Genomic DNA, 25,315 nt, shown 5'->3' with positions numbered 1-25,315 from the left:
GGTACAGATTCAGACCTAGAATCTGTAGATAAGAAAGACGAAGAATATATTTCCAATTATGCCTGAACACAGTTTTGAATATGAATGATATTTTGTTTATGCAAGTAGACATTAGGGCAGAAATTGCACAGACCGAAGAACTGCGGAACATGTGTGGACAAACTTGCACTCTGGTTGAAGAAAAAGCTAACATCTACCCCAGATGGTCGTATGATAGTACTGGAACTCGAGTCTCAAGAGCATTTTGTTTGTCGTACTTGTCGTTAATATGAAAAAACCTACCCATACGATTGTGATTATTTGTTCTCGAAGGTTTCTCTCTGTCGCCTAATTTAATTGTTCGTGCTTCCGTTAGGAGGCGGATGGTTGCAGGTGAAATCTACCTGCTGTAGGAACAAGTTTTTTTTTTCAACGCAACTGAAGCCACCCAATAACTCTCACCATTATCACTTTCGCGAAACCATGGCAATGCAGCGAAACGAATACCCCAGGCGGGGGAACGAGGCGAAAGTGAGACGAGACTCCTCGTGTTCAGTGACAGTTTGCTAGAATTTCACTGCTATAAATTATTTTATCCGCTGGAATACTTTTCTCAGACGTTAATCAATGAGTTCTATTTAGGCAAGTATGACAACAGTAATCCGTGAAAGCTAAATGAATCAGAGAATGAATTAACCACTTGAAAAACTGACTTTCTATGCTCATTACACTAGAGGCGAGTTGGTTTGACAGACGGTACGGCTTTAACCAGATCAGTACGGGATTTGCCCGTTTTCTTCCACGAAGCCAAATATTCCGATTTTGAAAATGACTACACAATGACTTATATTTTTGAAACTAGTGGCAAATTATCTAATGCGATACCGACGAAGGAAATGAACAGTTGAAGCCAACTTTAACTACTATGCCAATACTAAACATGCGGTTGAACATTATTTAACGGATTAGTGAATATAAGCTGTGCAATTTTTTAGTTTTAGTTATAACGTAGGGATAATGTTCTCCACTGCGAATGTAAAGTGGAGTAGTGAGCGAAACAGATAAACCCACGGCACTACAGCCCTTGAAGGGCCTTGGCCTACCAAGCGACCGCTGTTCAGCCCGAAGGCCTGCAGAATACGAGGTGTCGTGTGGTCAGCACGACGAATCCTCTCGGCCGTTATTCTTGGCTTTCTAGACCGGGGACGCTATCTCAAGTAGGCTGAGTGGACCTCAAGTCTGGGTAAAAATCCCTGACCTGGCCGGGAATCGGACCCGGGGCCTCCGGGTAAGGGGTAGACACGCCACAGATATGCAGTTGATCTAATAAAAGGAGTAATACACTACTTACTTTGCGGTGGGAGTTGCAGTAATTTTATGACATTTCCTAATCAAATATTGTTGAAAAGTGCGTCGCTACGACACAGGCAAGCCGTATGGCGACGATGGTATAGGACAGGGCTAGGACTGGGAACGAAGCGACCGTAGCCTTTTTCAACTTAGGTCCTAACATTTGGCTGATGTGAAAATCAGAAACCACGGAACATCATCTTCAGGGCTGCCGACAGTGAGTTGACATCCACCATCTCCCGAATACAAGACCACAGCTATGCGACTCAAACCGTGCAGCCAACTCACTCTGTAGGTGCTACTGTTATGTACTGTACATATCTCTCTGTCAAGTGTACTGACTCCACCAACCTTACAAGTCATACTCCCACACCATTCCTTATAGCGATTGACTATGTATGAAATGGCTACTGGAATAGATCACATAGATCATATCCCGGTCTGTTTCATATTAAAGATCAGAGACAAATCTATGAGAGGAACAAACGTATTGTAGACACAATGTGCTGTGAATACTGTACTGTATCTCATCAGTGGTTTGACGCCTAGGATATCCTCTTCCCGCCAGACTTCTGTGTAATGAAGGCCACCTATCTTAAAGGGAAACAAAAGTAGTAGAAACGAATACGTAATACACACTTTACAGTTAGTAACGGCATATTTAATATCATAAAGGCGAGTATATTTATAGCCCATACCCCATTTATTAATCTCACTTTCTATAGAACGAAATAATTATTTATTATACTCATCTTAAATACGGATAATCTTATTACTTCAGCGATTGAAGCTTAGGTCGTTGCGGGGAGCTACAGTGTTTTTTTACCAATATCTATGCCTCAGTAGTTAAAATATATTGTTATAAACCATGAATCTCACTGCTTTGGCCAATGCATGTAGGATTTTAAAATGAAAAATCGCGTCGCAGTGGTTCAGATTCCACGCAAAACTGGAAGTCCCGTGGCTGCCGTAAAGGTATCAAAGGTGACGTAAAACTACAAGCTTGCTTGCTTACCTGCTTCTTTGCTTGAATCTCACTGCCAACATTATCTGTCATCGACGTGGTTCCCACGAATCTTCTCTACGATCATTTCTACAAAGGGGTAAGAATCATTATTTCTTATATCATCAACGATGGTGGTAGTGTTTGAGAATATCCTTTTACGATGACTTTAAGGCATCGGAACCCACAAAGTGCTAAGTTTGGGCGTTATATTGAGTTCTGGGAACCTTCTAGGAACTTACTCTAACCCTCGGATTTGCAGTTGCACACACTGATACATATCATTATGACCCAGGTCACTGGTCCGGCTCCTTGGCTAAATGGTTAGCGTGCTTGCCTTTGGTCACAGGGGTTCCGGGTTCGTTTGCCGGCAGGGTAGGGAATTTTAACATGATTGGTTAATTTCGCTGGCACGGGGGCTGGGTGTATGTGTCGTCTTCATCATCATTTCATCCTCATCACAACGCGCAGGTCGCCTACAGGAGTCAAATAAAAAAATACCTGCATCTGGTGAGCCGAACTTGTCCTTGGACACTCCCGGCACTAAAAGCCATGCGCCATTATTATTATACAGGGTACTGGACTCTTCTCAAACACTCAGGTACACGCAGTTGATATCCGATAGTGTCCTAAACCCATACCAAGAATCGAGACAAAGATGAACAAGTAGTAGGAGTAAATGGAAAAGAATTGGCATGCCTGAGACACTAAACAGAAATAAGTTATTCAGTTCAGTATATTCCTTTCTCCACACGGCACTTCACGTGGCAATACCTCTCTTCAATAGTACGCCTCTCCAACAGTTGGAATGTAGTAACTGTTGTTATGAAACACATGTATTGTAAAAATTACTACATAAATGTAGAACGCTGAGCGTGTTGAAATACTTGTCCCTCAGACGTCAGAGAATTGTTTACTTTCATTACATTGTAAAATATTCCAAAACCTTTCACCGTTATGAGCGTTGGTAATTGCCGATACATTACTCCTTAAACAAGAAATTTTATAAGATGTATTCTGGCTGAAATATTAAATCATGGGAAAAAGTTGCCGTAAGCATCATACAACCCAACATAACCCTATAATGCTCGGCGTGACAAATTTGTCACACGACTTTCGGATGCTATCAGAAGTTATAATACACCTCTTTTATTCTTCCCGGAAGAAGTTGAAGAAGTTGAAGAAAATATCCACCAGAGAGTGTTCACGACTGTGTGACAAATGTGCTACACTGGGCATTAAGAATAAAAGAGGTGTATTATAGCTTCTGATAGCATATGAAAGTCATGTGACAAATTTGTCACGCCGGGCATTATAGGGTTAAGTTCGTTATTGAGATTATTTTCTTCTAAATTAATCGTTATATTTAGAGCAAAATTCTCAATAGGAACTATTCCCTCGCTTTAGCTTGGCTTCCGAAATTCCACATTGCTTTTAGGAATCTATTTGATGAGGACATATAATAATAATAATAATAATAATAATAATAATAATAATAATAATAATAATAATAATAATGCCGGATCCTTTCTAAATGCCTGCCATCCCCATATTTGAACTATGGTCATGATCATTCGTGCCTTGAGAGAATCTCAACATAAAGTATACGAGGAAAATACAAAATTCTTTAATATCCTTCCCGGTTCTTTACAAACTACTTCATTAGGTCAGAAAATGAGTCTGAAGTGTCTTAAATCCTTTGTCAGGGATAATAAAACTGTTATGGAAGAAATAACTAAATGAGAATATCACGTCACCATATCCAATTTCTATTCAATGCTCCACCATGTGCTGTTGATCATATCCGTAATTCACTCATACCCATACTCGTACTCCAGGCATCATTTTAAAATATATTTCTCTCTACGTAATTAATATTCTAAATTACCACACACAAGGTTTCACCTTACGTGGTATTTTACTGATATCTACTCGACTCTGTTGAGGTTGGTGTGATTTTGTATAATAATAATAATAATAATAATAATAATAATAATAATAATAATAATTAATAATAATAATAATAATTTATTTAATGTGTGCAAGAGATAGTTATAAGTTCAATTTATTTTAAGTATTAATATGTTAATAATAATACTACTACTTCTGTAATATATGTGGTTTAGTTACAAGATTAATATTTCTCAAGTAATAATGTTATTAGAAGAGTTATGTACATATAAAACAGTCCTGTAAATATGTAAACGACATGATGAATGAATAAATACTACTACTACTACTACTACTACTACTACTGCTACTACATAGACACGCTCAATGGATCCTCTGAGCGGATAGATATGATAGTAATTCCAACAGATTCGGCTCATGGAATTATAATTGACCCTACCGTTAGAACTGAGACCAACCAAAAGTAATGTGTCTTATGGTACGAGCTAGAGCGGTAACGAAAGGTAGTTTTCCACAGTTCTACAAGCTGTCCAGACTGCATGCATTTTTGAAGCTGGTGACCTTGGTATCCGTAAAGGGTTCAACTGCACTTCCAAGATACCATTTTTATAACAATTATGAGTAACATGTGGAACAAGTGTCCTTTCTCTGCTAGAATGTATCGTCGTTGCGCCTTGAAATACCGCTATGTGACAACGTTCAGGGGAGGAATACTGACCCGCAGCACACGTAGCACGTAGAAATTCGTTTGATATCCTTCATGCAATACTGAATCTTTCTGGTCAGAGTTCTAAGCTGAAATATTATCACGTAGCGGTTTTTCTAGGCGCAAGACGGCATTACACTCACACCATCGCCAAAATAGACACGCAGGTTTGGAATGCTTTGCTTAATGAGAATTCGCTCGTTAGAGTAAGCTGAATGGCATTTGCTGTCATTCAAATACGACTACCGTGTGCAGGTATTGTGATAGGAAGCCATTTATACAGCCTCTGTGTCAATTTCTATGTTATCTCTAGAAGATGACAAAGAATCCAGAAGTCTCTTGGGCGACTTATTGCTGGATTTTATAAATTTTTATGAGTGAAGTGTTACCAGAGATTTTTGACACCCCTGCATCGAATGACATGGAGTGCCAAAATTACTCTTTTACGCCATAAAACAATGATCTCTGGCAGGTTTTAATCCACGAACTAAGAATAGAGAAATCGACACTCCACGTCTAATACAAAGAGGGAGTCGGCGTAGTAGAGAATATACTTTAAGTCTTACGTACGTTTACATCTCTGGTCACTCTATCCATTACAGCAAGGTTTTCTCAGCTGGTAATTATATAGGACTACCAAGACAATGGTGGCCTGTACAGGGATGCGGGTAAAGGATTTCACTATTCGTAATCTCGTAGTTTTGTGACATACAAGGATTAGCTCTATCTCTGTCCAACAAGAGCTATTACACGGATTTTGTGTTGTGGACTGAGTTTATTTGCAAAACATTATCTCTAAGAATTCAAATCCGTGTTATTCTGGGTGAATCAAGCACATCCTTTACAATATCGCCATGGTTACCAACCCCGCTATGAAAATATATACACATACATTAACATTATAAACAGTTATGCTTTTCAACGTTCTGTCAAGAAGCCTCCACGAATGAACTGTCCGTCTGCTAAATTTCCCGAGCCTCTTCTGATTCTATGACTCTTAACTTGAAACAGTAAAATAGTAGGTCTAATTACGAGATATCCTTACACGTCCCTACGATCCATAGCGAAGCCGATGAGCCTCGCGGTAACTTAGCATTCCTTACGTTGATGCAAACCGTGGTATTTCCTATTTTGAATTACGGTGTTTTATCTACAGTCATAGCGAGTATAGAATGGCTGTAGCCGTGCGCGTAGAGGCGCGCGGCTGTGAGCTTGCATCCGGGAGATAGTAGGTTCGAATCCCACTATCGGCAGCCCTGAAAATGGTTTTCCGTGGTTTCCCATTTTCACACCAGGCAAATGCTGGGGCTGTACCTTAATTAAGGCCACGGCCGCTTCCTTCCAACTCCTAGGCCTTTCCTATCCCATCGTCGCCATAAGACCTATCTGTGTCGGTGCGACGTAAAGCCCCTAGCAAAAAAAGAAAAGAATTGCTGTATATGTTTCGTCTTCAACACTCGCAAAAATGTCATGTAACATCTTACTAGAAGCTCGCAGGATGGTTGAAACTCAGGGATATACGATCGTACTCAGTTGCTAGGTTAGTGCTGAGAATTTTAAAATCTAATGATCCCTCATATTTGGCCACCTCCATTGCTCATATGAGTCAAGTGCATGATCGGGACAATAGGTTTACAGTTAACACTCTTCAGGTTCCAGAGCACCGTACGGTAAAGTAAGTCAGTTACTGCCACTGCCTCTCAACTACACATTGACCTTGAACTATATGAAATACAGTAGTACGAAAACGCAGAAAATCGTTGATATACTTTCATATATTAAGCAATTTAAGTGATTTTTTCCAAACTAACTTGTTTCTGAAGTGTTAAAAAATCCTAGATATATATTTTAGGTTTTAAATTTTAATCTTAATTTATTTTCAGTATGAGAGTGTATCTCACGTTATTGTATATATTCTCTTCTTTGTTATTATATCTTAATTAATTCGTGTTAAATTGTTAGTTATAGCCAAGGGACCTCTAATCCTACTTGTAACTGACTTTCAGTAAATACATTTATATTTATTCAACAGACTTGTCCCTTCTATTGTAACTGGTCCATAATCATTTTAGGTATTCATTTCATAAACCCTCCTGCCATTATGATATATTCACCTGCTCACGCTAATAGGCCGTTCTTACTATTTTTCTTCTTCTTGTACCATATCCTCATTGGATGTCGGCTGTCATCAGGGCGATCTGGTTCCTGTTCCCAGCAACTCGCAAAAGAGAGGGGGTATCGATCCCATACAATTCTCGTAGATTCCATGGCCAAGATATTCTCCTTCTTTCCCTACTTCTCCTCCCTTCAATTTTACCTTGTGAGATAAGCTGAAGGAGTCTATATTTATCATTTCGAATGATGTGGCCAAAGTACTCAATTTTCTTCTTGTTAATGTTATGTATGACCTATAGCTCCGTTTTCAGGCGTTGGAGTACTTCAGTGTTACTTATTCTGTCAACCCATGATGTTCTGAGCATGCATCGATAGCACCACATCTCAAAGGACCGACATTTTTTGGTGCTGTTCTCTGTTAAGGTCCACGTCTCGCCATCATAAAATAATACATAACATCGAAGTAAACGGAGACGGATATTGATCTTGAAGTCCCTGTTACAGATAAGTTTGCTCATTCTATTGAATGCAGTCCATGTCTGTTCAATCCGGAACCTGTTTTCAACAGCATTGTTCCAGCTGTGATCAAGTATGCTGCCGAGATACTTAAAGCGTTCGACATGCTCCAGTGATGCGCTAGCTATTGTTAAGTTAACAAGTTCAATGACATGTTTGCCTATGTCCATTATTTTGGTATTTTTCGTGTCTAAGCGTAGACCTGCTGCAGCATTGTGTTCAACCACACAGTTTAGTAACGTCCGCAAATCTTCAGCACTTGTTGCAAGCAGAACAGTATCATCTACATATCGCACAATATTTATTGTGACCCCATTAACAATGATACACTCCTGTTTTCCTCCTAGTGCTTCAGAAAATACCTTTTCAGAGTAAATATTGAAGAGGAGTGGACATAGAACACAGCCTTGCCTCACTCCTTGCTTTATTTTGATAGAACAGTCATACTAATAACAAATCTAATTTAAACGCATTCAGTGGACATATTGATGGTATCGACCCCTGATCTCCAATGAATTCAATATTGAAAGGTTTACAACGCATAAAATATAGTCTATATTCAGGTTAGTGAGGGTGCAAAATCTTGAAGAGACCACTGAATTCGCCGAGAATGCAAGAAAATCAGTTGCATTTCATTCGACTGCGCAAATACTTATACTGCACCTTTCAGCAAAAATGTCGAGTATAAATAACATTCAACTGGTCTGGTTCGCTTAGTTATAGAGAACTAAATTACGTGTCTATTTCTCTAAAGAGAAAAAGATTACATACCTGTGGGGCCTGTCCGAATTGGTTTTTCTGTGGTGGTCCCGGTCTGCGGCCTTGAGGAGGTTGACCTCCGCGGACGGGGATGATCTGAGTATCCTGGGGCACTGGCCGACGGAATTGTGGTTGGCCGGTGGGCTGTGGTTGTGGCCGCGAAATGAGAAGGGGTGCCACTGAAGGAGTCACCGCGTTGATGTTGTCTTCATTCTCGTCGACTGGTGCGGATCGGAACGCCTGAGGAGAAGTGTTGCTGAGCACAGGGAACCTTGTGAGGGGTGCTCCCGTGAAACTCACTCCTTTCGGAGGTGGAGGAGGTGGGCCGCGTGTCACTTGTTGCGGATGGAAGAAGGCTTGCCTCTTGACACGCTCATCGGCAAGGCCGGGAACCACCGCCACAGCAAGTGCAAGTAGCGACACGATCAATCTCATCCTGTGAACACACAACCAGGTTACGGTTAACTAATGAGCAGACCATGGTAATGATAATTATAATGACAATGATATGAGAGAAAGGTCCAATTGTTATTATAAAACATGAACACAAACTAAAAGATCAGCAAATATGTGTAAGAAATCCTTCATTTAATGTTCAGTCTATTGGTGGTTTATTTAGGGAACAATATGTAAAAAAAAAAACTGACGAGAGAATTTATCTGGACAGATTACACACATATAAAACACAGGATCGTAGCCTACTTTGGTGACATCTTCCGAGTGACAAATGAAATGGCGTATGGCTTTTAGTGCCGGGAGTGTCCGAAGACATGTTCGGCTCGCCAGGTGCAGGTCTTTCGAGTTGACTCCCGTAGGCGACCTGCGCGTCGTGATGAGGATGAAATGATGATGAAGACAACACATACACCCAGCCCCCGTGTCATTGGAATTAACCAATTAAGGTTAAAATCCCCGACCCGGCCGGGAATCGAACCCGGGACCCTCTGAACCGTTCAGCCAACGAGTCGGACTCCAAAGTGACAAATACGGTCTGATACAACAGTGACCATAGAAAGAAAGATAGAAGGGAAATGTATATGTGAGCAGAGAAGGTAATTCACAGCGTGTAATCTCCAACATTGGACTGGCATCCACGATACGGAAACCCTGGTAAGAGATGAACGTCAACCCTCTGTGAGGAGAAAGCATCAGAAGAGGAGAAAAAACAAGAGAAAGAAGAAGGGTAGGTAAATGTGCAAGTGATGTATGAAATATACCTTTTCCCAACATCTCACTCGAATGGAAATGAACAGTCACGGAAATGTGTGATCGAGGTTGGAGTTTGAACTTCTTGTCTCGTAATTCTACGCATATTGGCCTCGTAGATAGGAATATACAGTTGTATCCCTAAGTCTTAGAATAACATTGTGTCTTTTAACTGTGCAAGCGAAAGGTGGTTGTCACAAATTTAAAATATTTGGGTATGTAATTCCGAATATCATAAACCTGCAAATGAAATATATGTTTGTCGACTAGCGTCGTTGCCATAACAGAACAGCAACAAGGAATGTAAAATACGCAGTGATCAAAAACGAGTTGTTTGCGTTGGAATATCATCATATCATTCGATTATGAATTTGAATGTTAGATGTCATAAAGAATATTAGTCGTAACCGGTACATGCCAAACTTCCCGGTGGAGGCCGAATAGACGAGTACATCCCATCCAATGCAAATTAAATGAAATACCATGTCCCTGTGCCTCAAAGTCACGTAAAAGTAACAGTAAAAGTAAAAGTCAAGTAACTGTAAAAAAGACAATAATAGTCACGTAAAACGACCTCGCTTGTATTTAAGGAATAAAACTAAAGTTGTTTTATTCTACTTGTTACTTGAGTTTTCAACTGTATTAACCCGCATAGAAACTAATGAGAAGAGAAGACATCGTCTTTTACAATCTAGATTAACTAGTCTCATGATCTGACCACAGCCACAGCTTCTTCACCTCAACTAAAGAAAGTATTCGGTAATCAGAAGAAAATCTATAGACAGCTTTCGCTATTTAATAACAGGATACTCATTATACATTCAAAGGACAGTCGCAACCGTACACTTGATCTGTTACCGCAAGCATGTTTTCAAGGACAGGGAATGATCCAAAAGGGAAAGGTGTGCGCATCAAGAAGTAATTCGTGAGAATGCGCCTACACGGAGCCTTGGACGATTTTCTCTTCTTGACAGCCTCTCTTTCACCGCTAGGTTGGCAGGCCGGGAGGTACTACATGTTCACTTTACCAACAAGTAAGTAATAATTATGACAGAAAAGAGCAGCGATAAAAATAACATTCCGGGAGTTGCACGTTTAAATAGTTCGTCTTTTTATTTAAATTTTTACTTTCTAACAAAAGTTGATTCAATAAATTTCAGACTGAAATATTCCATTTCCGTTTTCTCTGAAGCGTTTGTGGGACACTCTAAGGCTTTCAAATGCCAGAAAAATAGCAAAGAACTACGCAATTACTTTATTTGAGAAAAATGCATTTAATTAACTCCGTGTAGTACGCTTCCTTAATCAGAAATAATGGGGGTAATGGACGTTTTTACTGAATATTTAAGGTTTTAATATTTTCAGTTTATTTAGAAACATAAACTTTTTATTTTTTCTGGTAAGTGGGAAGGGCGTTGGAAGACATGTGCATCATATAATGGCGGGATAAGGAATATTGAAAAATAAACACGCAAACTACATGTCACACATCGTGCATAATCGCTCGAATTTACACTAATTTACACTTCAGCTCAAAGCTCTCTTTGCCATTAGTCGCAAATAGAGCATACATTCATTTCTCATTAACATTTACTGATAAAACGATACTGATACTGAAAAGCAAAGCGTAACAATTTCATTCTGAGAATGGCATCTTCAACATTACCGGTATTTATGAATATACTGACGGAAGAAACCATGCTACAAACATTTATTTTCATAAATTACATATTGTCCGCCTCTGTGGTGTAGTTGTTAGCGTGATTACCTGCCACCCCTGCAGGTTCGGGTTCGATTCCCGGCTCTGCCATCCTAGAAGTGTTTTTCCGTGGTTTCCCACTTCTCCTCCAGGCAAATGCCGGTATGGTACCTAACTTAAGGCCACGGCCCCTTCCTTCCCATCCAATCTCCCCACCCCTCCACAAGGACCCTGTTCAGCATAGCAGGTGAGGTCGCCTGGGCGAGGTACTGGTCATTCTCCCCAGTTGTATCCCACGACCTAAAGTCTGAAGCTCCAGGACACTGCCCTTGAGGCGGTAGAGGTGGGATCCGTCGTTGTGTCCGAAGGAAAAACCGACCCTGGAGGGTAAACAGATTAAGAAGAAGAAGAAATTGCATATTATTACGCACATTTTTGTTTCAGATTGGTAATGCAAAATTGACCTACCTTATCTTAATTAGGAAAAGAAATGAAAATGAAATGGCGTATGGCTTTTAGTGCCGGGAGTGTCCGAGGACATGTTCGGCTCGCCAGGTACAGGTCTTTTTATTTGACTCCCGTACGCGACCTGCACGTCGTGATGAGGTGAAATGATGATGAAGACGACACACACACCCAGCCCCCCGTGCCGGCGGAATTAACCAATGATGGTTTACATTCCCGATCCTGCCGGGAATCGAACCCGGGACTCCTGTGACCAAAGGCCAGCACGCTAACCGTTTGGTCATGGAGCCGGACATAAGGAAAATAATTTTTGTCTTTAAGAAGCCTTCATTTTACATTTACTTTCACACTCCTTACTCTCATTACTTTAATTTCAATAATTCACTTTTGCTTCAGTATAGGGAGAAAGATATCCTGACCATCAGTCCCTTGTCTTACATGTAATATGCAAGGTGACGTATACTTTTACGACAAATGCAACGTAGACCACAACTTACAGGTATGGAACTAACATTGGTGTGGTTTTGTGAAACTTAGAATTAGTTCACTTATCTACTTAAAGGAAGAAGTTTCGCCGAGCTGAGTGACTCAGTCGGCTGAGGCGCCGACCTTCTGTTCCCAACCTGGCAGGTTCAATCCTGGCTCAGTCCGGCAGTACTTAAAAATAAGCCAGTCTCGTGTTGGTAGATTTACTGGTACGTAAAATAACTCCTGAGGGACTAAATTTTGGCACCTCAGCGTCTCCGAAGCTCGTAAATAAAGTAGTCAGTAGGACGTAAAGCCAACAACATTATTAGTAAGAAGTTCGGTTTCTACCGGCGCATTGAAGTCTCTTCTGTAACGAATCCATATATCACGACGCCTAATATTTCTATTTTGTTATTATACTAAAACTGAAAGACTGGACTTGTCCGAGACTGCATTTGTAATGTCACGCTTAGAAGTCCTTGTTTTCGGAAATTCACAATAATTATTTGGATTCTTCTTATACTCTGAGCGTGTTTGTTACTATGAACATTAATTACGTATTTTCTAAAGCAGTATTTAAGAAATGTAAACTACTCTTCTCTCTTGCCATAATAAGAGAGACACGAATTTTCTCTCACTGTATTGCCATATTAGGAGGCTGCCTTATACGTCAAGCCTCAGGCAGGAAGAGCAGCTGAAGGTCAAGAGCAGTGAAACGCTAAACAAAGCGAACGCCGAGTTCAGTGTGCCATCAGAGAAAGTAAACAGACTCCATGCCTGTTGGAATAGTAGAGGTATTATTACCTTATGGAGTAGGCTTTATAAACGAAAAGAGTCTGAAAGGGTATTCCACCCCCTTCCCAGTACATTAAGGGTTAGCTTGATTTAGAGAAGGGTGCTCCACAATCCCAAGGAAATAATATTTGGTCGAGGTACCATCTTACTCACACTTTGTAACATTTGAGTAAGATGTAAAATAGATAAGTAGTTATGGTTTTTTTCCAGGTGCTCCATAATTCATAGTATCATAAGTGAGCTTCTTTATAACTATTATAATTGTGCTTGACACTATTCGAGAGTACAAACTCTGGCTGAACATCGTCCTACTATAAACTAGAATTTACATTTACCCCACTTCTTCCTCGTTTACAATCTGAAATGAAATGTCGTATGGCTTTTAGTGCCGGGAGGTCCCAGGACGGGTTCGGCTCGCCAGGTACGGGTCTTTTGATTTGACTCCCGTAGGCGACCTGCGCGTCGTGATGAGGAATAAATGATAATGAAGTCAACACACACACCCACGTGCCAGCGGAATTAACAAATTGTGGTTAAAATTCCCGACCCTGTAGAGAATCGAACCCAGAACCCCTGTGACCAAAGGCCAGCACGCTAACCATTTAGCCATGGAGCCGGACTTTACAATCTTATCTCTGTTCATGACAAAAATATATACTTATTGTCGTTTCTTATGAGAGATTTAGGACTTCAAAGGTCATTTCTGTGTTTATAATGGAAACTTTGCGTTATTGTGATTTCTGTTCTGGAATGTATGTAACTGGAATCTGTTAACTGGAATTATTAGATTCTATACTGAGCATAAACAAGTGCATTGATGTTACGTATCTGCCTCTTAGCCAGGGACCACAGATTCGAAACCGAACTTGTCCAAAGATTTTAATCCTTAGCCAGAGGCTGGAGTGGATTTTTATTTTCAGCCTCGTGAAACGAACTTAGATGCTGTCTGAAATGAGACGCATCAGGCCCTGTCAAGAAAGTCAAGCAATGCGGATAAGGATTTTATCATGCTGATAGCGCGTCACTCCAATAGCTGCAGGCCCCCTGGCTAGAAAGAAGTCGTATTGGTAGAACAAAGCCCCTAATGATGTGGTTAGGGTTTAGGCTTTTTATGACTGGCATAGGTGCTCCACAACTTGAAGAAGGTATTTTCCTTTTTAAAGTGAGTGATGAAAAACTTCAGGAAGAAATAAATTCTGGAGTAGGGAAGAATTACCAATTAGACTATAGGAACAATATTATATGCACTTGAGTATACAGGGAGTCGAACAGCATCAGTAATATGACTGAATAACCAAGAAGCGTACATACTTTTGTTACAAATTTAGAACGGTTTAAGAAAATTGGAGTAAAACTTCTGAGGGCCCCTTCAATAATAATAATAATAATAATAATAATAATAATAATAATAATAATAATAATAATAATAATAATAATAATATGGCCTTAGCTGCCGTTTAGGCTGTCTACGCGTCAATCATGATGTTTGGTTTTACTCTTTTCTTTTTTTTTTTTTTTTTTTTTTTTGCTAGTGGCTTTACGTCACACCGACACAGATAGGTCTTACGGCGACGATGGGATAGGAAAGACCTAGGAATGGGAAAGAAGCCCCAATATTTGGCTGGTGTGAAAATAGGAAACCACGGCAAACCATCTTCAGGGCTGCCGACAGTGGAGTTCGAACCCACTATCTCCCGGATGCAAGCTCACAGCTGCGCGTCCCTAACCGCACGACCAACTCGCCCGGTCGGTTTTACTCTACCAGGTGAAGGAGTACACCGGATCTCTCTTGGATGATCTATGACAGAGATTTAATTAATTTTGTTGGGTGAACACCAAATATGTCACCAGAGATCTTTTACATGTCGACATCGAACGGCATGAAGTGTCGGATGGACATTTTTACGATTACTTCTGCTGGGTTTGAACCTGCGATTTTGGGAGCCGGAGGTCATCACTGATTCACAGAGGGATCTGACTCTTTGATAAGCTTATCCATATCATTGGTGCTTAATGTTAGTGGGGCAGCATAGAGGCGCCAAAGGAACTTTAAGACATATCGATCTATTTGCTTTACGTCGCACCGACACAGATAGGTCTTATGGCGACGACGGGATAGGAAAGGCCTAGGAATGGGAAGTAAGCGGTCGTGGCCTTAATTAAGGTACAGCCCCAGCATTTGCCTTGTGTGAAAATGGGAAACCACGGAAAACCATCTTCAGAGCTGCCGACAGTGGGGTCCGAACCCACTATCTCCCGGATGCAAACTCACAGCTGCGCGATCCTAACCGCACAGCCAACTCGCCTGGTGTCATATCGATCGATCGTGCCAGTAATCGATGCCATGATGCTTTTGAGCAGGAGACAAGTTCGCGACAAACTGCGGTCAAACATCTGGTCGATGTAAAGCTTTAAGAATAAATTTTAGATACAAAGTGTTTATAAGAGCACATACTGTATGTTGTGAACTATCATGATAAGAACAACTAATATCCGTAATGGCGGGTGAACTCAGGAGAGGCCTCAGTCTGTGAGGATGGGAGGACGAAATGTAATTTTGAAGACGGCAGCTATACATTCGGGAGGCAGAGGGGCTGGTCCCCACCGTTTCCCATTCTCCTGCATACCCAGCTCCCGAGGCAGAATAAATAACCAGTTAGGTTTAAAATTCCCGACTTGGCCTGGAATCGAACCAGGGACCGCTTGAACCAAAGCTAGCATGCTATCTAGTTGTCTATAGAGCCTGACGTGTGAAATGCTGTCAATAACAATAGTAATGCTAGGCTGTGTGTTCAACTTCCCACCTATAATCAATCTTAAAAGAATCTAGAGTACAGCATTGGTATTTCGTCCTGAAGTGGGTCCTTTAATGTGATAGTAAATCGCTTGATATGACTCCTCTCATTTAGCTACTCTTAGATGAAATGAAATGGCGTATGACTTTTAGTGCCGGGTGTGTCCGAGGTCATATTCGGCTCGCCAGATGCAGGTCTTCCGATTTGACACCCGTAGGTGACCTGCGCTTCGTGATGAGGATGAAATGATGATGAAGACGAGACATAGGCCTACACCCAGCCCGACCCTGCCGGGAATCGAACCCGGGACCTCTGTGACCAAAGGCCAGCACGCTAACCATTTAGCCATGGAGCCGGACTACTCTTAGATAACAATAGACGAGTCGGCATTCAATCCTGAAATCTTGTGCACAGACGGCGAGTATCATTTCTTACTTAAGAAATGTGAAAATGGAGTTTTTCGTCACCCTTGTTATGTGTTAAATTCATTGTATCAGAATACTACAACGTTCTACTAACACAGTGGTATAAAACGTGGCAAAGGAGGCAGAAAATTCGACTGAGGATATCGGATGGAATGTCACCTTCACTCGTGACGATCAATGAGCACCTGTCGCCTGAAGGTTTCAACGTAATAATGTGGGATGTTAAGTGAAAGCGACGCACATATTTTCTCGTAATGTGCGGAGCGTGGTCCAGTGAAAGCCGTACGGACCATCTCCTACAGTGTCCCAGTTGCCTGTGGTACGGCCGGTCACTGCCCCTCTCGAGTGGCCCAGTTCTGTTCTGCACGCCGCCTGCCATAGAAAGAGAAAGTTTATCTTGACTAGGAAACTGGTCTACACCCAAACGAGCGCAAACGGTCTAATCGCTGTAGTAAGAGGGAGGGTTTCTGCTCAAGTTGCTGTGAAATGGTCCTTGTTATTAAAGCCAAGCCCAACAACTGCAGGAGAATGGGCGTCAACTGCAACTGCGGGTGAATTTCAATGTGATTGACTGTCTTAGTGTTCAAATGTCGATTATGACTTGTTTCTTTTCGTGAGACTTTTTTAATATGTTGTTTTACTTCGCACTGACACAGATAGGTCTTATGGCGACGTCGGGGTAGTGAAGGCCTAGGAGTGGGAAGGAAGCGGCCGTGGCCTTACTTAAAGTACAGCCCCAGCATTTGCCTGGTGTGAAAATGGGAAACCATGGGAAACCATCTTCAGGGCTGCCGACAGTGGTGCTCGAACCCACTATCTCTCGGATGCAAGCTCACAGCTGAGCGCCCCTAACCGCATGGCCAACTCGCCCGGTCGTGAACCTTTTCACCAAAAACGTGCTATTGCATTGCTCTTGTAGAGGTTGTAGCCTAATTGCTGTTATTTATAACCAGATTTTGGACCTGGAATTTGAAATGACATACTCAAACATGACAGTGACCTGTGGTATATATCGTCCATTAAGAGTCAAGACGACTGCTGCCCAGACAGATGGACTGTGGATATTGGAGTGCCACGAGGTCAACCTGCAAATGTATTGCTTGGGTTTCTTGACGGGATACATGGCACGAGCCAGCTCCTGACGTGTATTCATGAGGCAGGTTGAACCCCATTTCAATCTTCGGTACGAGATTGGAAATTCCTAGAGCTACCTGTAATTGAAACCGGAACCTCTGAACAAGATTCTGGCACGTTACCTCTAGAATACAGGGACCACCTTCTCCAAAGATTTACCAGAATTAAACGTTTAAAAACCTCTGTTCGTTCCTTAGCTTAGTGGTCACTGTGGCGGGTATCGGTACAGAGAGTTCTGGACTCGATTCCCGATCAGAGCATTTTAGCCGTGTTTGATTAATTCTTCAGACTCAGGGATGGGGTATTTGTGTTCGTCTTAATACATACCTCTTTATTACACCTAACACATCACACAATAGTGAGTTCATTCCTCCAGATGAGGCTAGCGCCAGGGAAGATATCTCAAATAACTGGCAAGGGCCAGGACGAGGAATAAGAAGAAGCGCGCAAAGCCTTAGGGAGGTTAGAGCGACCAATGAATTTAACCGAACCTGGAATCGAACCTGGGTTTCTCATCTTAATATTACAGATCATTCTTCGGAGTGTTCACCTGTACAAGTGAGCATGCAGATTAATTCACATTTTAAGGTGCCTGATAGTTGAAAACTCACCACTCTGTGATTTATATTTCACGTATAATTGTACGTCCCGGGATTAATGATCACAAAATTACCAATCGTCATATAAAACTGCAAGCTTGTACTTTTTGTTTACGTCTGTTTTATCGCCCAATACATAAATTTAAATCATTTTATAGTGGATGTCTCTCAGTTTTGACTCTACAGTCCCATGTAAACGAGAACCAACGGTTAGGAAAACCCTCAATTTTTGTATTCAAAACTGCACAAATTACGTGAGTATTCATGTTTCAGCTATGACCGAAGCTGCATCTGTGGATAACGTATGAAGAGTTCTATTCTTGATCGCAGGATATATCCCAATCGGGGAGATTCATTCTGAACGACAGACAAACATCTGGCTCTCATTATTATAATTGAAGGTCACGCTGAAAAAACGGCTTGGCCCCATTTGGTCGAATTCAGGTATTTATGGCTTTATACAGTATTAAAATTGCTAAATGTTTTAGGATAACACCATTGGTTAATGCGTTACACTGTGATGGGTACGAACCCACTGTTTGACTTTGTGCATAAAGAGTGTAGCTTACAAGATGAATGAAATACAAAATAATTTTGTAAATGCTATACAATATAATTTTTTTAACTGTTTTGGAACTTACAGAGAAGAACTTATTTTCGCGAACGAAGAAATTGTCCTGGAATAACGAAACAATGGCGCTTTACGTGGCCCAACAATGAACTGTTTCAGGACAACTGAAAGCACTGTAATGGAAACAAATAATCCGGTCTTCTTTCATTCAGGTACTCTTTGAAAATGAAGTGTGTGTAATCAACAGCGTTTCCCAGACAAGAGCTATGGCTGCAGGAGACCTGAGAAAATCGAATGACAGGAAATACGAAATTGAAATAGTATTCCTTATATTTTGGATATGTAACTCATAGGATGTAAATACAGTGAGAGACGTTGAATCAGGATATGGGAAGAGTAATGACGTTGATCCACAGTGAGCAAATGATGTGCTCAGAATGGCTTTACTAAATAATATTGAAAGCTGGGTAATTAAGAGATATTTTATTCATTTAACCGTTGTTAACAAAGACACTAGGTCAATAATGATAAGAACAAGTGAAAATAATGGCAGAAACGTATTCACAATGAATAGGCAAAAACAAATGTAGATGATAGAAAATAGACTACAGTAACTGGAAAAGCAATGAACTCAGCTATAGATGGTAAGAGAACCAGAGGAAGACCTATTATGGGATGGTTATAATCTGTGAAGTAGTTAAGACACCTGTTACCTAAAGCAGGATATACATATTAATACATATTAATCGCAATTAAAAGGTTGGGTACGATCAATGAACTACTTAATAAATTTGACAACGATTCCTTGTATCTTTCATGTTTTTAAATAACTACTGTTTCACAATACGCGCGACCTAGGGTCGGTATGAAAAGAAATCATTAAAATAAATGTTATATAATATTGAAATTCGCAAAAATATGTAACATCCTACAATACGTACATTTGGTGATGCGCTTTTGAAATTCTCGAAATTATATCAATTCTGAGTGCTAAATATAGTCATTGCTCGGCTGCCATTTCTTGATTCAAGATATCATTAGTACCCAGTTATAAACATATGGATTCCTCTGAGAAGTATGGGCTAGAGAAATATGACATACACACAGAAGGAGTAGTGATTGACATGAGAAATCTTGATGAAAATGTTTCTTTGTGACTTTGGCTATAGAATTTGTTACCTAATATTTCCTAATGTTCCGGTAATGTTTTATTTCCGTCGTATATGGCCGTACTGTTTCTTTTTTAGTATTCCAGTAAAGACACAATGAACTTATAAATAACATGAACCAGATTCAGAAACAGAAATTGCCATGTCGGAGCAATTTCAACCAATTTACGCATCCTCCTTCAGCTACTAGCAACTGAGAAAAAAGTAGATACAATGGGGGTAAAAATACCATTATAAGGTGGTAGTTATGTTGGTTTAGTTCCATAATCTGTTAAAAGAAAATCCTCACTGACTGTGAGAATAAATATAAAAACCTATATGATCCTATAGCTTGCAAAAAAGAATAATTTCGACTAAGCCTACCAAATTGCACATAGACTGTATCTGTTTTAAATTAAAGATGTTCCTTCTAATTAAACTGAAATCCGCACTACATTCAACGTGATATAAAAGTTCCTAATTAGATGTGGGATTTTCATTCCGAGTCTAATATGCCAATCCCGGGCTATCTCAGTACAAATAAAGAAAACTAGCGACAATGTCACTGAGTCATCCCACAACCTGTAAACTCAACATCTATCAAGAGAGAAAAATACATAGGGGAGGCTTGGCTACATCCACAATATGGTTAAATGCGCAGAAACTGAAATGGAACTCCACTTCGGCTCTAGCCCAGCGTGAGGAGAAGGTCTGATCTGCTTCTTACGTCCTCTAAACATTCTGTGCTCTGGTAGTAAAGGTTGTACATTTTTCAGTGGATCTCTTTGGTGATAATATCAAGAAACTTCAGTACTTATCCTCTTCACTGTATATGTAAGACAAGCCTCATTAACGCGAGTACTTCTACAATACCTTTTACCACTTCCAAGTAGTATTATTTGCAGTGTCATTGCCAATGAATTCACGGACTAGTGCGGAATCAGCCTATCATACTGCGGAATTATCCCTACTTAGCCAAAGTATAACAGTTAAGTGAATTAACTGAGAAAGTAAATTATAATATTGTTTTGACATACTAAATACATATATCATAAGTGACAGTTGTTCCAGTGTATACAAAATATTTTGATAATTGTCAAAATACGTCATACTAAATTTTGCCTCAGTATTGCAGATTTAGCCTAGTTTCCCCACATATCTTCATTATGGACTATGCCTATCTAGCATCACTTCGGTATTCATCCAGAAAGCCTCTGGGAACAAAGAAATCATCTCCTGGTGCTATAGTAATAATATCCTGCACCTTTAACTACTGTACTGTCTTCGGTGGCACCAGAAGTTTTGACTTGGAGAGGGATTTTTTCAACGTGTCACTAAATGTGCCGAAATGAATCTATCGTACCATACTTAATATTTTTTAAATACCAGCAGACTGTATTTATACTTAAATTCAAATCTAAAAGCTAAAACAGTAGTGAGTTTTGATCTGCATCCTTGTCCAAGGGAACGAGCACCTTAGCAGCTCTTCGAACAGCCAACTACTCTGAACACTGTTTATATCTATCACTACGCTCTCTTCTGTTTCTATGAGTATCTTCTTGAAATCAGTAAATACAGAGTCTCGTCATAATCCATTAGGTTCCCTTCCGCCGTTTAATCAACGGTGGCTAAAGACAGTTAACCGATGATATAACCTAATAAGTAATACTGTTATTCCCTTAAGGTCCCTTCGATTGCTATACATTTTAAGGGACGTCAGCGTGTCGAAATTTTTCCTCACTGGTGTTCCTTAATGAGCTTGAAGCCGACAAGGGGTTTTAGCATCTAAATACCCCCAAATGACACTGGCATCAGTCAGGATCGAACCCACCAGCTTGGGAACAGAAGGGACTGTCTAACCGTATTTACCATTGTGTATGGTTAGTTTATCTATCCTCATACAATTTAGTGCTTAGTCGATGTATGGGCACAGATTTAAGTGAAGTACATATTTAGCACATTGTTCCCTAATATTTATATCTTCAATAATATCAAACTATATGTTTTTCCACCGAGCTCGATAGCTGCAGTCGCTTAAGTGCGGCCAGTATCCAGTAATCGGGAGATAGTGGGTTCGAATCCCGCTGTCGGCAGCCCTGAAGATGGTTTTCCGTGGTTTCCCATTTTCACACCAGGCAAATGCTGGGGCTGTACCTTAATTAAGGCCAAGGCCGCTTCCTTCCCATTCCTAGGCCTTTCCTATCCCATCGTCGCCATAAGGCATATCTCTGTCGGTGCGACATAAAGCAAATAACAAAAAAAAAAGTTCTTCTAGAGTACCATCATACTTTAAAACTAGACTATGATATCATTTATTTATTATTGTTCTTAATAAGAATGAAGAACTTGTCGATCATGGGTATATTGAACACTATAGACATCTCATAACAATGCTATTGGTTTTCCATACCACTAACGTTTTTTAAGCACGGAGATGCCGAGGTGTCAGAATTATGTCCCTCGTGAGTTATTTTACGGACCAAAAAATTTGCTGATACGAGGCTGGCATATTTCAGTACCTTCAAATACCAGTGGACTGAGTCGGTATCGAACCCACCAACTTGGGCTCTACCATCTGAGCCGCTCAGTCCGAATGTTTAAATAGGACACAGAGTGAGTTGCTTGCATAGCTGGGAGCTTGCATTCGGGGGTGTTGAATTCGAACCTCACCATCCGGCAGCCCTAAATACGTGGTTTACCATTTGCACACCAGACAAATGATGGAGCTATATGTTAATAAGACCACGATCGCTTCCTTCCTTGCCCTAGCCCTTTCCTATTCCATCGTTGCTGTAAACCTGTTTGCGTTAGTACGACACTAGGAACGCAAAGCAAAGTCTACTCCATGCAGGCCATGAGAACACTGGGAGAGGTAGCCTCAATACTAAGAGGGAATCGAGCCTACGGGCTTCCGGTTGAACCGAGCATTGATGCCTCAGCTATGCAGCCTCCGTTAAATCATCAGCAAAAATCAAAAATATCTTGCCGATGTTTTGAAGAATGCCATCTAACATAAGATGTGTTTTATGAACAAATAACGATCAAGTATGTTCATAAAATCCGCACCATCTTGGAGTATAGCGGACTCCTTATGGCAATGCAGAGCGGGTGAACTTAATTTCCAGATGCTAAAGCGAAGAAGAATGGCCACTCAAGTCAACTTGCTCTCCCATGAGGAGGAGGTACGCCCTTGGCTAAACCGTGATATCCTGGCTGCTGAGTGAATGTTCCACTCACCTGGTGCTGTCTTCAACTTTCCCTGTTCGAGCACTGGCACAACACTGACTGAAACTCTCTCAGCACGCCGCACTACTCCTTATATACCAGTGGAGAGACTGCGACGCCATTGTAACCTCGATTAGCCTCCCCTCTGACAACACCAAACTGCCGAAGAAAACCTGAAGGTCGCACCACAGCTGCTTGAGGAAGACGGGCAAGTACAAGGCTGGACCAACGTCTCTCGGAACTAGAGCACTCGCAGACATCCCTATCATATACCGGTACCACATGGCTCCTTGGCTGAATAGTCAGTATGGTGGTTTTCGATTGAGAGGGACCCGGGTTCCAATTCCTATCGGGTCGGTGAATTTATCCTCCTGTACTTAAATCCTCTGGCTGGGGGGTGGATGTTGGTGTTCATATTAATACACACCTCTTCATTCTCAAGCCAGCCTCCACACAGACACACGCAATAATGAAAACATCCCTCCAAGCAGGTTTGGTGTCAAGAAAGACACCGGGACGTAAAACTGGACTTAGTCCACGTGTAGTGCTTACCCCGAGTATTTGGGGAAAAGACTAGGAAGAAGAAAATACTAGAAATTGTACCATGGGAGGATTACGGAGGCGAAGTTGAGTGGATCGATTCTAAGATACAACTTTTGATGGCCATATGAGTGTGATTTTTCCTCCAATAAATAAGCAAGAGCCGGGCTGAGTGGCTCAGATGGTTGAGGCGCTGGCCTTCTGACCCCAACTTGGCAGGTTCGATCCTGGCTCAGTCCGGTGGTATTTGAAGGTGCTCAAATACATCAGCCTTGTGTCGGTACATTTACTCGCACGTAAAGAACTCCTGCGAGACTAAATTCCGGCACCCCGGCGTCTCCGAAAACCATCATAGTAGTTAGTAAGACATAAAGCCACTATTATTATTATTATTATTATTATTATTATTATTATTATTATTATTATCGGGATGAGTGGCTCAGACGGTTGAGGCGCTGGCCTTCTGACCCCAACGTGGCAGGTTCGATCCTGTCTTAGTCCGGTGGTATTTGAAAGTGCTCAAATACGTCAGCCTCGTGTCGGTAGATTTACTGGCACGTAAAGAATTCTTGCTGGGCTAAACTGCGGCACTTCGGCGTCTCCGAAAACTATAAAATTAGTTAGTGGGACGTAAAGCCAATAACATTATAATTATTTATTATTATTATTTTTAATACTAAGCAAGAATAAAACTTTCAAGTCTCACAAGTAATCTACGGGTCAGGTTAAAAATACTCAATAAGTAACATAACACAAAAGAAAGAATTTAGTCCAGTGAAGTGGAATTTTATATTATATCCCGTTGAAATTTCATCATGTATCTTCTACATTCATTTATAGGAAATGATGAACCGATCAAAAATTTTCATTTCATTCCATGCAACTTCGCACCCGAGTAAATTTAATCACACTCCATAACATAACTGAGGACCTATACTGTTCGGAGTTCCGAGGAGTACCTATTCCAACATTATACTGAAGTAACAGTATTAAATACTCAATAATTAATTCGTTTTAAAAATAGTATTGGTTGTATGTCCCACTGAATGCATTTACGGTTTTCGGAGATACCGAGCTGTCAAAATGTTGTCTCTAAGGAATTCGTTTAAGTGTCAGTGAATCTACAAATGGACTGAATTGTGGTCAAACTAGGCAACAGGACTTCAGGAGACCACAGCTCTGCCATTCGAGCCACTCAGTATGGTTTATACTTACTACAGCCGCTCCTAGAAATACACAGGCCATTTTACGGAGAAGTAAATAAATGTGAACTCATACTTAGTTTCCTGCCACAATAATATACTGATCACGGTCTGATAGAAGAATATTTGGTTGCTTTTATTGTCTTTTCTAATTGAGTTTTGGGGTTGGGCTATTGCAGGGGAGAGTGTCATGTACTTAGTGTGTGTGTAAATGAGAGAAATATAACTGCGTTATTTCAATATTACTTATTACAACGAACTGGGTTTAGGACGGAAAGGAAGTAGTAGGCCTGTAAATGAGTAATCTTCCAGGCATTCACTCCGAAGTCGCTTCTACAATGGCCGAGCAAGAGGATTCTGTGAAGAGTTGTTGTTAACTTCAGAGGGTTGTGCAGGTGAAAGAGAATTTAGGCCAAGTCCTCGGGTGTGATGCCCACAATACTGTGACATTTCAACAATTTCGTTGTGATTAAATATACCTTATTATTATACCTATTTAAACCTGGATTACTTGTTGACAATTAATAGAATGTATTAGGGAATGCCAAATCTATATCCTGAATCATAAAATACAGCAAACAATATAAAGGGTATAATATTTCATTTCAGTTTTGTATACGACTGGGATGCTGTAGGAGAAGCATCGTATTCCCAAGTATTATTTTATCTATGCTATGACCGCCAAGACAGCGGAAAAATACACG

At 40.7% G+C, this 25,315-nt stretch overlaps 1 protein-coding gene across 1 annotated transcript in view; it reads right to left on the bottom strand.

Moving 5' to 3' along the window:
* The window catches only part of LOC136874791 (uncharacterized), a 41,296-nt gene extending 18,376 nt beyond the window's left edge, over window positions 1-22,920 (bottom strand). The window contains exons 1-2 of the mRNA XM_067148463.2: window positions 22,882-22,920; window positions 8,352-8,775 (exon numbers count right to left, since the gene is read on the bottom strand). Of these exons, the coding sequence (XP_067004564.1) occupies window positions 8,352-8,774 (423 nt within the window). The 5' untranslated portion in view covers window position 8,775; window positions 22,882-22,920. The remainder of the gene's footprint in view (window positions 1-8,351; window positions 8,776-22,881) is intronic.
* Window positions 22,921-25,315: the final 2,395 nt, after the last annotated feature.

The sequence above is a fragment of the Anabrus simplex genome, chromosome 5, assembly GCF_040414725.1.
Source record: "Anabrus simplex isolate iqAnaSimp1 chromosome 5, ASM4041472v1, whole genome shotgun sequence".
NCBI classification, from domain to species: Eukaryota; Metazoa; Arthropoda; class Insecta; order Orthoptera; family Tettigoniidae; genus Anabrus; species Anabrus simplex.
Note: the sequence above shows the minus strand (reverse complement) of the source record. Positions and strands in the feature narration are given on the sequence as shown.